The sequence below is a fragment of the Antedon bifida genome, chromosome 3 (genome assembly GCF_963402885.1).
Source record: "Antedon bifida chromosome 3, ecAntBifi1.1, whole genome shotgun sequence".
NCBI classification, from domain to species: domain Eukaryota; kingdom Metazoa; phylum Echinodermata; class Crinoidea; order Comatulida; family Antedonidae; genus Antedon; species Antedon bifida.
In genome coordinates this window covers 35291148-35307829 of record NC_136228.1, presented here as the reverse complement: position 1 = coordinate 35307829, position 16682 = coordinate 35291148, and the positions used below count along the sequence as shown (strand labels likewise).

The window sequence follows — 16682 nt, the reverse complement described above, 5'->3', positions numbered from 1 at the left end:
AACGATATTTGAAGGGCAAACGAGACCTTGATCTGTATCTGCACTATTCATTCAATGTTACTGGTGTCACAACAAGATTAACGTGCCTAGTGTTGACACAATTATTGTAGCTCATTAGAGATGTTAGCTTGTTATTGATGGATGTATTAATTATAAGCTAAAAATAGATTAAACTGAATGGCATCGATGGATAAAACGAATCTATTTATCTACCAGAACATTAAATCATGACTCGATAGATTAATATAAATGACCTGATAACAGTTTCACTTATAGCTGTAATACAAGTAAAGCTGGAGTGTTATTGTAAGCAAAACAATCTTTAAAATGTGTTATTGATTGAATCATTTTGTTCGTGTATTCTGCTGTCTGTTTTATTGTACGTTTACTGTACGTTCCCCCGTCTGCTTATTCAACGTTAAAGTGTTCTGATTTTGTTTGTAAAGCTCTGTCTACACTATCAAACTAGTTTGACAAAAAGTGAGATGTGCCCAAAAATGGTAGTGATATGCCAACAAAGTAGTGATATGACATCATCATGTCCATATATGGGCACATCACATTTTTTTTTAGTCACATAAAGTTTGATAGAGTAGACAGAGCTTAATAGAAAAACTCGTTCTTCCACTTACAAGATAAGAACGACAAATTAGGCTAAACATCTGAAAGACATTTTGTTTATTTTGGTTTTTTTTCAGAAAATGAAATCTAGCCAAAGTGCTTGGGTTTTAATATTCATTTGTTTACTAATTGTATTGTTGTGTCAAATGTGCTCAAGTCAACACCACACTACTGGTAGGGATCGCAATGTAAATAAAGCTAATAGATGGAAATCCGGTAAAAGAACACAACCATCAACAGAAACACAGGTGAGTGTAATACAATTCACACGCGCGCGTACAAAAACTGTTATAACCTGCAGCCTCATCACATCAACTGGGATGTTTTATTGTAGCTTAAGTTTACTACATTTCAGATTAGTAATACGATTGTCCCATTGAAATAGGCTACATGGTATCATAGTTGTATAAAGCGATGTTGAACTAGTAAATTATTCATCTTCTTTCAAAATCAGCTCGTTTTCCTTACACGAGTTAAGGGTCTTTCACACCTGTTCCGGTACGGTTCCGGTCCGGCGCCGGAAAATCCAATCGAATGTCAATGTTTCGTTTTCAGGCGGCTACGCGCATATCGATTGGCGCATATCCGCGTGAAGCGTCGTGAAAACGAAACATTGATGTTCGATTCGCCGGACTGGAACCGTACCAGAACAGGTGTGAAAGACCTTTTAGCTTTGTTCTTAATGTAGCAAACCGCCTAATATTCTACAGTATTACTCTATTCTGGGTTGTTTAGAAGTCTGTCTTTCTATAATTTACAAGTTATCACGCCTGATTGTCCGTTTAATTATTTATTGATTATATCCTACTTTAGTTAAACGCTTCGTAATGTAACTATGGTAGAATGTAATTGGTAGTTACATTTACTAATTGTTAAATGTAAATTGTTTCACGCTGGTCTTAATGCTGTCCACTTTACGATATAAAGCAGTGAGATTGATTGGGTGTATTTTGAATTGTTTTTGATAGTTCCGAACCTTTCTGACAATGCATATAAACTTGTTTATATCTTTGATGATGAATGAGAAAAATGATATACTACTACTTCCTAAATATGAACAAATCACGGTAGAATATTACTATTATTGATTGATTGATCACTTTTATTTTATACAAAAACGGAAAATCACACTAAAATAGGATGTTCTCCCATTTATTGAAGAGATTTAAAGATCGTAACAGATTGATAGTTCGTAGTACACCACCTAACAAGATCGTTTTCACTATTCAAAACTCTTATTCTAAAACCATAGACGCGTTGCGTGCTCGTAAAAGCGGGAATTCTCCTCGTGGCAAACACATTAATAACGCTACATTATTAAAGTAAATACATTTTACAGTTTATTTGATCTATTCCCCATTTGTTATTCCTTCTTTTCCAGAAAGCCTTTGACAAAGTAGTTGTTGGATAAAATGTCTGTATTGTTAATACGTGAATAAGAAATTGAGTTTCTAAGGATATTACTTCAGAGGAAAGGACATTAATTTCCTTATCTACTAATAAATGGACTACCATACAAAAAGACAATGCTCTGTAATGTATTTCTATGGACTAAATAAGGTTAACGCCTTTGTCTCTTCAAGTATACGAATCATTAAATCAGATCTGGTGAACTTGGCTGGTGTGTGTACGTTGATGGGGAGGGAAGATAAATATTACATGAGATCTGGTGTGTGTGTGTACGTTGATGGTGAGGGCAGATAAACATTACATGAGATCTGGTGAACTTGGCTGGTGTGTGTACGTTGATGGGTAGGGGAGATAAATATTACATGAGATCTGGTGTGTGTGTACGTTGATGGGTAGGGGAGATAAATATTACATGAGATCTGGTGAACTTGGCTGGTGTGTGTACGTTGATGAGGAGGGCAGATGAACATTACATGAGATCTGGTGAACTTGGCTGGTGTGTGTACGTTGATGGGTAGGGGAGATAAATATTACATGAGATCTGGTGAACTTGGCTGGTGTGTGTACGTTGATGGGGAGGGGAGATGAACATTACATGAGATCTGGTGAACTTGGCTGGTGTGTGTACGTTAATGGGTAGGAGAGATAAATATTACATGCGATCTGGTGAACTTGGCTGGTATGTGTACGTTGAGGAGGGCAGATAATTATTCGAAATATTACAAAGGAGATATTCTTCATTGGTCTCACTTGTAATCATTTGAATTCTACTAATAAACTCACAATATTATAAGATAAAATCATATACAAATCATCAACAAATACATTGAACATTTCGGTATCATATTGCACCGTTTTTATAAAGTTTAAACAATTATGAAATAAAGACATTTTAGAAAATTTAAAATCTTCCTTGGTAAGATATTAAAATACATTTAACAATAATAATATTTAAGTATGCCAATATGATATAATCTATTGTTCTTTTGTTTTTCTTTACTAACGAGATACACTAATCATCGTCATTTTCAATATTACGCATGTTTTTATTTTAATCGACCTAATGTACAGTAGTTTATAGCCGGAAAGTACAAAAATAGGATATCTGTTCTGGCGTCTTGGTATTCTCAAATCACTTAGCAATAACCAGACATCGTTTTATGGAAGTGAACATCTTCAATTTAAGATGTTTCAAATTAAAGATGAGCATACGACACGATGATTTCTCTTTCATTTCGTTACTGTATAATATTCCCTTATGAACTCCTTGAGCTAATTGTAGAATAATATTCAACAACAATACATCCAAAGTGCAACGTCATTAATTCAATATTAATGTTACCCCTATTTTTAACCTACAATTACCATTAATTTGGAAACTTCCTCCTTTGTTGTTTTTGTTATCTATATTTAAATGAAAATGAAAGAACTACAATCGAATAACATTTTCATTTTTACAATAACCATTGCAATGTTATTTTAATATTGATTATTGTCATACAATTATTAATATGATTGATTATTTTACCGGTTATCATCCCAAATGTCTAATGTCATTCTTTGGCGTCAATGTTGTACAAGTAACATATTAAAATAAAACAAGGATAACACGTTATAAAGTTATTACATTAATCGTTTGATTGGCGAAATGAAATCTGACCGAAGTCTGGCCTATATTGTTTCATGGTCCTGGATATTGTAGCGTGAAGAGGTAAATTTAAAATTATACCTGCTAGAAATGACCAGTAATTTCGATTTTATAGAAACTCTAGTACATATTGTTTTAACTAAACAAGCCAATATTACAGTTTATACTAAGAATACCTGAAATCTCCTATACCTTTATATCTTATAACATGCATTCCGTTCCTTAAAATATGATCTTGTTTCGAAAATAAAACCATATTTAGAAAAGACAAAGAGTGCTTGGGGTATAATAATTGTCGGCAACTATAAAGAAAGACAAGGTAATCTTTTGTAGGTCAATGTGTGTATCCTTAATTATCGATAGGTAATCTTATGATTTCCACGAATTAGGTTCCACATTATCAAAATTACTGAAGTATTCGATATGGAGCCCAAAGCATCTATGTTGTCTGAATGTTGTCGCCAGTAGCAATTTTTTTCTTTAGATATTTGTATTGTGTTTATTTTATATGATTTTGTATCATCTGATGTATTATTTAAAATATAAATAAATAGTTGCTACAATATATGCAAGGCAATTTAAAGTCATGAGGCCCACTTAAAGGAAGATGTGACAGTGTCATAATAGGAAGCAGATCCCGAGTATGTGTCCTAGATTATTATCTGTTATATTCTAAAACTACAATATCAACTTCCTGAACTCGATTGTAATTTCTCTCAAGAAAATGCTAGCAATTAAAATGTTTATTGAAACATTTCCATTGAAAAACAATAAAAATGACAATAAAAGAACTATTACTTTATTGCTCCATTGCTTTTAAACACGGTTATTTCTTCAATTATGCTTTCAAATATATTAGGTGCTCCTGGCGCCGCATCTTTCCTGCACGGTAATACTCTAACCAGGGAACTTATGACTAACTCTATAATGGATAGATATAGGCTAATAGATTATAGGTGAATTACGTGTTATACCTAATTAATTATATGCACTTTGAATATTATCAGTAAATTTATATATTTGTGAATCAAGACGTTTTACATCGATTGAAGTACTTCCGTCTGAAGCCTTTCTTCTTTGAGACAAAATACACCAAAAGTGAACGTAAAGCAATGTTGTTATTCGGTACAATGTCCATAGGTCTAACCTGGTAGTGTTTGTTTTGTTATATTCAAAACGCTATTGAGGATAATGTTCATTACTAGTAAGATTAATGTTGCTTGTAGGTTGTTATCAATAAACTTTGCCCCATGTCGTTTTTAATATTAGTGACATCCGTTTGTTTTATGCTCTAGTATCTTGCTATAATCAGTCTATTGAGCACGTGATAACATGCAGTATTATGTTTTAACCAATATATTTTCGCACCATAGAAAGAGAAGTAGTTAGGACGTAAGATATATTTGTCATCACAGCGGTCGACATAATATTTTATTTTCAATAGGCCTAACAGAATTGTTAACGAATTCAGTTACGCAGGTATAAGCATTGAATAATCCTGGATTGAATGAATGGTTTTCGATTTGACACAAAACACGTTCACGGTCCCGCTGAGAACTGAATAGCACACGTCTTTGTATTGCGTGATTCGTTCATAATTAATTCATAAAGATTATTAATGAATACATCTCAATCAACTTCAATCTGTCTAAACCTTAATAATTTTGTATCTTATTGTCAATTAGTTTTCCAACCTAATTAATTGGATATAATCCAGTATTTCAATTCAGTACACGTACCACGTTCGCGTATAAACAAAAATGTTCTCACCTTTAGACAATAGAGTTAATATATAGATTAGGGTGATTCAATAGATAAACACTATGAGAGCGAGAGAGTACTTCTTCGTTTCTTACGACACTTAACTCGAGAATACGATGAAATAAATGAATGGACTTTTAAATGGAAGCAACTATTTAGGCCTAAGAATATCTACAAACAAATTTGGTAGCACAATTGTCCGAAGAATAACCTTAAATACTGTTATTTTAGCTCGAGTATATTCGGTTGTTAGCATGTACTTTGCTAATGTATCATGACATACATCAGCAAGTACCACTGAAGTAGAACATGCTTGTTTTACACTTAATGCACATTGATATGGTTTAGTGTACGCAAAGTGCCACAATAATAAATTAAGTAATGCCCTACTTTTGAGAAAGTCTAAAAATATTTAAACACAGACGCTTTATCTGTATATGATACTTATTTCTCAAGGATGTACAAAGACAAGGAAAGGTGAATCTGATTGTTTTTTCATAGTTTGCAGCTCTACACATTTAATGTGCGCACCCAAAAAACTGTACTTTGATTATTAATAAATAGTTGTGAGCGTATTGTGATCTGACAAATTGTAATGTTTATGCTGTGTTTCTCTGTTTATCAAGTCGGCTCTTGGTTGCGCCAGCATTACCGCCTATACGATACTATCTAATATTATTCATCTGCACCTAGATTACATACGGTTACTAATATCGACACTCTCATCGACTGTAGGTATAAATGGACTACAAATTAAGTCACGAGTCGTTTAGGGCTTACAATGAGAAGAGTTTCGTGCTGTTAACGATGTCTTGATAACTATGTATATTATTACCAGGATTGTTAAAAATTGGAAGGAGGAAACAAATCTGTATTTGTTATTACTAATAGTTACCAATATATGCATCAACTTCAAATACTATAAACGTGTTGATCTATATTCAATAGGGGTTTTATCTGAGTTGGCACGCACAACCTCCTGGCTTCATGCATGCTTCCTCACAGAACATATATGTTAGGCTGAGGTTCGAACAAGGCTGTAGTGATATAAGAGACCCTTTGTATAGTTTCACTAGTTCTTCTTTTATGCATGTTACTACACTAGTTTTTCTGTATGTTAAGCTGTAAAGACTTTTTTTAATAAGCTACACTAAAGTGAATCCATTAAAATCGATTGTCAAATCCAATCAATAGTATATGGCTGATTGCTGTGTTAATGTTCCGTTTCCTTCCTATTGACAGATTACACCGCTACATCAGCGTCATTTATAGGAATTACGTTCTACGATTATTCATTTATTAATATCGGAGTTTAGTAGTATATTAGTCTGATCGACTTATTAAAGCTTAATCCACTCGAGATTATTGTACAGATTTGCAGCTTTATTTTTCAAATTCATGTTTTCAGAATATTTTTGTAATTCACCTTCATGTTAAGCCTAATGGGTTCAGTCAAGTTGGTTCAATCTTTTATACCGTGTCGTATGCCCTACTCGGCCTCACGGAATTAGTTATCAATGAACGTAAAGATCAAGTAAAATACACGGACATCAATTTAAATAAAATAACGTTCAGTCGAAACATTTGGCTGGCTAACTAATAACCTTAGTACACATGATAAATGGTATCTAATAGACCAGGTGATAAGGCGTGAGATTTGAGGGGAATTGCATTCGCTTGAATACTGACTTTATTTTTCGCTCGGCCTCACGATTAATGTGCGAATAACGATTGCAGAACAATTTTAATCTATTATTCACAAGAAAAACAAATCTAATATGTCAGATACGATGGATAAAGCGAGACTATTAATACATTGTAGGAACAGGTGTTACTTTAACAGTACACAATCGTTAATAGTTTGACAGAATATATCTATTATTTTCTCTGTCTTTATTAAAAATAAAAACAATTAATTTGTAATACTCGACATGTCAGAATAATAGAAACAGATTGCAGACACGAATGTAAGAGTTTTCTTGATGATCCTGAGTAGTGAACGATGATATTCATATAAACACTAAAACCAGCGATACGCAAGTGCTTTAAAGTCGCGACTAATATTTTTAGTGTACTTTTAATGCCCATATTGAGCTTGAGATATGCCTATAGTCTGGGATGATTTTGTTTAATATTTGTTTGTTGACTTTACACTGTACACATTGGAGTTCATGCTTTTAAAATTAGTTAGGATACGTTACTACTAAAGCTTGTCATTGATTTTGATAAACTTTCCTGTTCGAATTCGGAGGAAAATTTAAATGGCGTACTGTAAGCCTGAGGAGGATTAGATCCCAATTATAGAATTAGTCAATTAGCGCATGCGCATTATATAAATATTAAATATATTCAAACTACAGCATTCCATGATTATGAAATATACGTACAGAAAAAATATAGGTAATAGTGTTTTGTTTTCAACTGTTTTGGAATTCTGTATCTCTCTTGTAAGTTGTAAAGTTCTGTTATAATAACTGCTCCGAATGGGAAGAATACAGTTTATCTCAAATTATTGTGTATAAGAAAGTAATTTAAATATATTAAAAAAGGCAAAAAATATGCTTATAACACCTTTTCGTAATTAATAATTTTGCTTTTCAGTTGAAAATACTTTCCTTTTGAAAAACGGACATTATTGTTGGGATACATTAGGACATGTGATTTTGTTATTAGCCTTAAATGCAAACACCGGTACATTAGAGGAATGAGACAAAACACCGCTAAAACAATGTAAACGTTTACTTAACTTTCAAGTTATTATAATATAACACAAATGATGATAAATACGATGTGTGGTACATAATTTTCTATTTGACGTCCGCAGAATATACTCATGATTGAACATCACATGCCATCCGCCAAATGATGTTCCATAAGTCATGTATTGTAATGTTTTACAAGATGCCGACAGAATCGAATGACAATGTATGAATTACTTTAGACGCATTAGGTATTTTTAAAATGTCTTCTTTATCAAAAAATGGTGGATGTGATTGTTTTTAATTCAATGAATGGATTTGTCATTGTTTTCGGCAATCCTGCAATGTTTTCTTGTGTGTGTTGCTCTAAGATATTTAAATTGATCTGTTAACAAGAAAAATATTTTGTGCTTTTTCAATTATCAGAATTAATCCAGGGGTGTATACTTTTTAATTTACCGTTCAAATAATTACAGTTTTTATTTCAATGTTCTATTCGTTCACCTGGGTATACATTTGTATAGTAGGTCTAGCATGTTTAATAAAGGTGTTTAATTAAGTTCGAATACAGTTAGCATGCGCGCAACATGTTTGCAGTAGTAAACATTCGAAATTACGGTGAATTTCGGTATATTTTGTCTCGAACTATCCTGTACCCTGGGGGCACGTAACTTCAGTATTTGGGAGCGTAGCATTATCACGTGTGAGTTAATTAATTGATTAGAAAATCAATCGTTATAAAAGCATTTTGTGTTATTTTGCTGTTGAATAATGCCTCGGTGACTTCGTGATCAACAGTTAATTACAACTAATGCTTTGGATCAGTTTTAATAGCTCATTCATGCAGCCAAATAATAAGATTAGTAAGGCCTATCATTTTCCACCAAACAAGATAGAGTAATTTCTTATTTTTAATCACTTCATACATTTTATATTCTATTTTCCGTACAGCACTGCAATTACGTAATTGTCATTGTCACTGGCCAATATTTTGTATCTATAAGGGTATGGCGCTGTTTCTCGTCCATTCGACGTGGAGACGGTTCTTTATACACTCTGTATAATACTTCGACTTGGTAGCAAGTGTGTGAACATTACTTACATTGCTTCCACCAGCTCTCATCATAAAACCCGCCGTGCCGAATGTTAAGTCATCTCACACTGTTACTTTATATTTTATATTGAGGTTAAGTAGGCTTCTACAGTTCATTGAAGTATTATTCGTGAAAATGTTAACTAATTTAGGTGTTACATTGAAATTACGCATGGAACATCGTTAAACCCTACTAGCGTTATGGTCAAATACACTAATTGTACCACGATATGTTTATGTGACGCATGTAGATAGAATAAACAAAGACTTACAACATTGTCTTATTAACGTCATTATAAAAACAATTTGTATCGAATGTCTTTCACAAATTATTTGAATTTAATTTGTTTTCCAAGTTGAGAATCACGAAAACATTACCTAGCATGTGTTTGTATATACCATGACCTTAAGTCCTTCCAATAGTCCTTCACTTTTTCCTGTTTCTTGTCTTCTTCTCTTTGTTGGTACCTGACTATATAAACTACCTTTCCCTTTAAGAAAGACAAATTTACCGCGGCATTAAACCAATAATGTCTCAATAAATACAGATATTACTGTAAATATATGCTCTATATTATAAATTACTGTATTGTATTCTCGTGCGTTCTGTTTAGTTTAGCAGATGATGACATGGGCAGCAACCAATAACATAACAATTTAATTGAACTGAAAATGAATTAAGAGTATAATATAATTAGACTAACTGTAATTTTTATATAATTTATGAAATAAAAAACTCATTTTACAAAGTTGAACATAGAAAACAGACAAAATTGGAATTTGATATAATAATCGTGTTGTTACGACGTCACTGTGGTGAAATCTCAGGAATGTTTTGATATTCCACTTACGCATTAAATACAGATTATAATTATTAATCAATTCGGATTACCTGATACACCATATTTAATGTTGATGCATAAACATTTCATAACTACGTAATCTAGTCCATCATAATTGAGATTAATCTTAATAGCATAAATGTGTGGAATCTGTGAGTGATTGTGCTTTTGTAGTAATAACGTTAATGGTAGCAGTGTAGGAAGTGATAATTCAAGATAGTATATTGAGTTAGGAAGTAAAAATGCAGCGTAAGGATACATCATAAATAATACTTAAGCATGAATAATTAGCATGAACGGTCTATTTAAATAAACTATTTCTGATTTCATCTTGCTGTCATATGTTGTATGAATTGAAAGGCCCATTATATCATGTCATAAGTATCGGAATATTAAGTTTGTAGTAGTATAATCCGTACTGTCTGGCAACCTTGAAAATGAAAGACTAAAAATCATTAATAAGCATATGTTTATTATTTACTTCACAGGAAACTTTGATGAAAGTTCGGAGAGCACAAAGTGCTCGAGTTTTAGCAAAATTGGTAAGTTTTTACTTATTGTATTAATATCTTTGGATTGGTTTTGTACTATTACGAACTTTTAAAACTTACTCAGAATTATTAAAACATTAATTGCATTTATGTTGAGAAACAATGATGGTTAAGGTTTACCCAGTATCCATTTACACTTCTAATTATTAAGGTTATATACCATTATATTATTATTTTATTTATTATTTTTTATTTATTATATTAACATGCGTCACCTCTTCAATTAATAATTCAACATTCAACATTTATTAGTTTCTATCAATGGTAAAACAATACAATAAAAAAGAACGATAATTTATAATGAGACAATACAAAAATATGTATGTAATGAGGCTTAATAGACAGATATAAAATCCCTCCATGATGAGGTTTGGTGTTGGTGTCCCTAGCGACCATTCTACTAAAAAAACTAAATAAGAGCCCGTGGACTTCCATATAAGTTGATCATACCATATTTATTATATATATTGTATAACACATTATGGTTGGTAAATAAATTGTAATCATGAATATTGCATTTATCTGAAAGCTGGAATGTTACTTTAAACAGATCTAACATGAATGTCACAGAGTTATAAATAACTCAATGGTAATAATACACACAAGTTTACATACAAATATTCTCATAAACGCTTATTGACTTTCTCATAATGACCATCAAATACATCCATGCTCCTAGTAACCGGAGGGACTTGGTAACGTTACTCTGGAATGTTTTTAATCTGTCACTTGAATGTGTAATTATATTTTGATGGCTAGTACCTAATGGCGGTTATTAGTCGGCTCAGTTATGCAGTCGTATTAATCAAGCACAAGCCAGTCTATAAATGAAATTGTGACATCATCCAAGTGTACGCACCTATCCGTGTGTTACTTAACGTAACGTACTAGATTATTTCATATCAGTTACTCCACCGTGGTGACGGTTTATTTTGGGTTAGCAACCGTAGGGCCCATGCAGCGATGACAGCGACGAAAAATTGTAAATAAATACGATAATTGTATAACCGGCCATAGATGTATAGCAATTATCATCGAACCTTCAATTGACAGCATTACCACCCATTAGTATTTATTACTTTTCTCACAGAATACATTTAAAAGTTTATTTTGACGTATCATGTTTTTCATAGCTAAAAATAAAACCAATAACGTTATTTTGCGTTTGTTTACTCTAGTCTTCTGAATCCTATAAGTATTTATTTATTTAGTTATTAATCATATATTAGGAATTTAATCCCACAATTCAAAATGTTACAATAGGTACATTTATGTTATTGACTCTCAACGTACGTTACAGTATTATTAGAAAACAAATAAAACACAGAACAAAAACAAAATATCAATGTTTACAAAAAAAAATGATATAAATAGCCTAAACAACTAAAATCATAGTTCAAACTTCCTCCATAGCCTATTTTTTTTTTTTTATTCTATTTTCTTTTGTCTATCCAACAATCATCATAATCTTAATTATTTTACCTTATCATTTCTGTATGCTATTTTGTATTGTATTGCTATGGAGGAATAAATGTCTTTTTGAAATCTGGTTGTCGGCAACAAATAAAACCGTTTACGAGTGTGGCGGCGGGGTGTAACAAAAACAACCTAAATTTGTGTGACGATAGAGAGGGCGCTCTTCAATTCAAACTAACAAAGACGGCGGCGTTGTGACGAGCAACAAAGTAACTAACACACTGGAATTGTACTATTGTTATCACTATGTCTATTTTTATTATTTACATCGTAATTCACCAAATTACGTCAACATCTGCCTTGTTGGATATTACTTGTACTTTGTAGTACTTTCTATGAAATGAGTTAAAGCAATAGAGAGCTATAACGACTAATTAAGTTTAATCGTAGATTCTAGATTCGTTGTTTAATGTTATATCTTCAACCTCTTTAAAGTAAAATTATCTAAACTGTACACAACACTACAAATATGTAATTTATTTCAGTATAGAAATATATTTTTTAAATTTAACAAATAATAAATACTTGTTGCATTGGAGTTAATCATATACGCCTTTTGTTTAGCGGTTCATATGAAGTCAATCAACGTGAATGTACGTGGAGAGCGTTTAATACATATAACGCGAAGGAGAAAAATACTGTTACAAAATAAAAATCAATTGGTAAATTGATTCACATGATTTCACTGTTATAATTACCTAATTTTTTACTAATTATTTGTAACATAATAGTACGTGCATACAATTTAAAACTAAAGATGGGAAGTAATGATTCGACATTAAATTGCCTGATCACATCAGCAGAAGGAATAATAAACTTGTAATGAGTAAATATTCAGTATTCAAATTCTTTATGTCTGTAAATCTATCATCACGATAAAAGCTGTAATTAGTGATAATATGTCCATCAACTCGTTCACACGAATCAAGAGGTCAGTAAAACGTTAATAATGACGATGAACTCAAGCTAGGGAAAGATGACTAGTTATTGTATTAATTGATCAAAGCCACGGCAGCAGCTGAGAGAGGCTTTCAATGACTGAACTGCTGAAGATATAAAGCATTCGCAAAACAATAACATCAGTAATATTAAATAATCTGTGTTATTACTTAGTAACACATAAATAACGTAAATTATTGAAAGCTTGTAACAAATAAAATGCAAATTCACATGTACAAACATAAAAGAAACAGTGGCCGTTTCTTTATCTTGCGGTAATTTATTATTCAAAAGTAAAGTTGATTTTAGACCTATATTTAAAGGAATACACATACACCTCAAATGTAATGGAGGCCCTGTTTACTAATTTAATCGTTTTATTGTCATTAAAACCGTCATATAAAGCTCTCAGTGTGATATTGTAGTTCACAACTGATCACTAAAACTATCAAAGTGGTTTACATTTGGGAACAGATGACGCACTCAACTCTCTGCTTCTTAATTTGGTATCATTACGCCAATAATATTAACGACTTTATGTACATTTTCTAAATGCAATGCACGTAATATCAAAACGTTATTGGTAATAATGTTTTAATAAATATATGATGCGGAGATATGAATTGAATAATATTAATAGTATTGTAATTATTGCCCGTCTACTTAGATGTGTATTTATATAAATTATGCAGATAAACTTGCACTGCAACTATCAATATTAAACAATACATATGTTCTATTCTTCTATGAAAATACGTTGAATTTAAAAGTTTATTTTGTTATTTAGTTTTATCATTAAACATTGACAGAAATATTAATTTATAGTATAATAAAATACTACTGCTGTTCTATAAAATAATTTAACAACACCACAAGGATGAATAGATTTCATTTTATTATGCTGTTAAATTCATTTGCACTTGCGATTGTGAAAATTAATGGAACATGTGGTGTACATAGAATAGGTTAGCTTAGACAGATATTTTGAGGTGGCTATTAGGCCTATAAATGGATAATTTTAAGACATAGGGTGACGTACGTAGAGTCGAGGATTGAGTTCACATTTGTTTTTAAAAAGATTACATTGTTTGTTACATTTTACTGTATATAGGCCTATGCCTAATTATTCATTTTGTCCTCACTCTACCAATGAGTTTTAATGTATATTCACATAATTTTATCATTATTTTTTATTATCTTATTTTGAACAGTTAAAAGATTACGCTGAGAAAGTCATGTTTGATTCCGATGATGATTATATACAGAGGCATCCTGCTGGTGATAATCAAGAATACTATTCAGGCTTTGACCCACGGTGGTACGAAGGATAGGTTATGTTTAATGTTGTAAAGACAATTTTGGATTCGACTCAAACAGGCTGAACATTCTTCAAGGATTGCAGCTAGTTCATCACATTCCGTTCATTATGTTTATGGCCTGACCAGCAATCGGATTTCGTACCAAGTTACTGAAGGTACTGCAGTATCTGAGATGCTGAGATACTGAAGGTACTGCAGTATCTGAGATACTGAAGGTACTGCAGTATCTGAGATACTGAAGGTACTGCAGTATCTGAGATGCTGAGATACTGAAGGTACTGCAGTATCTGAGATACTGAAGGTACTGCAGTATCTGAGATGCTGAGATACTGAAGGTACTGCAGTATCTGAGATGCTGACTGGATTGAAGTTTCAAACCAGAATTCTTTACAAACAAAATCAGAAACAATTTATATTACAATGGGCTGAATTATGTCAAGGAAGTTACAGTTCGGAAATGAATGAATAATATCATCAACAACGTTGATGTGTATTTTTTGCAGTAGGTTAGAGTTAGAAATGAATGAATACCATCAACAATGTTGATGTGTATTTTTTGCAGTAGGTTACGGTTAGAAATGAATGAATACCATCAACAATGTTGATGTGTATTCTTTGCAGTAGGTTTGTGGATGTGCAAGCAACTCTTATTATCAAAAAAAAGGTATTTTTTTATGATTTGCCTATTGCAAATATTACGTCCATTTTTGGAAGAGAATTAACAAATTTGAAAAACGTAAAATTGGGATACGATAACTGTAACAAATAATGATTTTATATACAGAGATTTAACAGAAAGTTAGATTAATTACATTTAAATAATTTCAGTATGGATTTATTATAATTCATGTTTGCCAATCGTAACCGTCCTGACACAACATACAAACGTGTATGTCCAGACGATGTCATATTAATAAATCCCGCCTTTGGGACAACCATAGGCCTAATCAGGGGACTCCAAAAACACTTTAAAAACAATAAAATTGCAACAAGTATTCATAAATAAGTTTTCGGGGGATATGGAAATAATAATATTTTAAAAGATGATGATGATGTATCATCAATAGCTTAAAATTGAAAGCAGTAGGCCTCCCCATCCATACAAACATATCCGCCTATACCGGCACCCAGTTATACATAATATACATAATCATTTACTGAATACATTTATAGGTATGTATATAATAATGTAATCATATTTATATAATGTAATTATATACATGCATTATATTTTACAAACATGTATAGTATAATATGTTAATAAAGTACATTTATATACATTTATCTATGAGTAAATAATTTACATTACATTTACATATTTATTTGCATATTGTACATTCACAATGAATATAATATTATTATGTGTTAGAACGTAATCCAAGATAGCAACAAGCTTCTCGTCATTTTATTTTGCTAATCAATCAAAATAAGTTGAAATTGAATGTAATAAATGTTCTACACATGGTTTGACTCATTAGTAAGATGCATACATGCGGTGCACTTACAAGACAACATTAACAACATTGCGTATGTCTATTAGTGTTATACGTTGTTATGTTGTTGTAAGAAATTGACATAGTTTGGTAACGAAGTTTGCCGCTTAATCAAGAGAGCGGCTTTTGTCGTACGTTGTTAAGGGACGCCCGTCCAGTAATTAATTTTGTTGATCAAGATTGTAGGCCTAAATACCCAAGAAAATGATCGTGTGCTGAGTGTCGATATGTTCACAGGAATAAACTTTGAAATCTGGATACATTACCATTCTTGTGTCTTGTGTGTTTTATTTTAATGATTGAGTCATACATTGTAGAAATTCAAATGCATGTGAGGGCGCCATTTTATTCATGCAAACATTGGAAACCTGTGGATATTGATGATAATATTATTGAATACTATATTATATTTCATAATTTTTTAACTTTATCTCAAACTAAAAACAACCAATTATATTATGCTGTAGGTCTTTTAACGAGGCAATATTATTTAAACAATATTGACGAACGGAGTGGAGTTGTGGCTTGGTGGTTATGATGCTTGGCTACCACTCCAAGGGTCCTGGGTTCAAGTCCAGTCACATGTCAGGACAAAATTACAACTCCACTCTCAGACTTGTAATGTAGAGCATCTTGTGTATATGTTTGTCTTGTGAACCTCTAATGATCAGCAATTGCTGGATGGATCACTCTCATTAAATATGGTGTAACAAATAAATAAAATAATGATAATTATTAATAGACTTTATTATGTGGCATCATTATTAAAATTTCTGAAATTTATTTCAATCAAAAACCCCGCAAGCAAACCTGTATTCTTAAAAATTAAA

The 16682-nt window shown here is 31.9% G+C and overlaps 1 protein-coding gene across 3 annotated transcripts in view; it reads left to right on the top strand.

Annotated features, from left to right (window-relative positions):
- The window catches only part of LOC144838480 (uncharacterized), a 34472-nt gene extending 18367 nt beyond the window's left edge, over positions 1-16105 (top strand). For 2 of the 3 annotated variants that reach the window (XM_078693871.1, XM_078693870.1), the window contains exons 2-4: positions 699-869; positions 10563-10616; positions 14252-16105. In XM_078693871.1, the coding sequence (XP_078549997.1) occupies positions 702-869; positions 10563-10616; positions 14252-14371 (342 nt within the window). In that variant the 5' untranslated portion in view covers positions 699-701 and the 3' untranslated portion in view covers positions 14372-16105. The remainder of the gene's footprint in view (positions 1-698; positions 870-10562; positions 10617-14251) is intronic. The other variant, XR_013611641.1, reaches the window with a different exon arrangement.
- Positions 16106-16682: the final 577 nt, after the last annotated feature.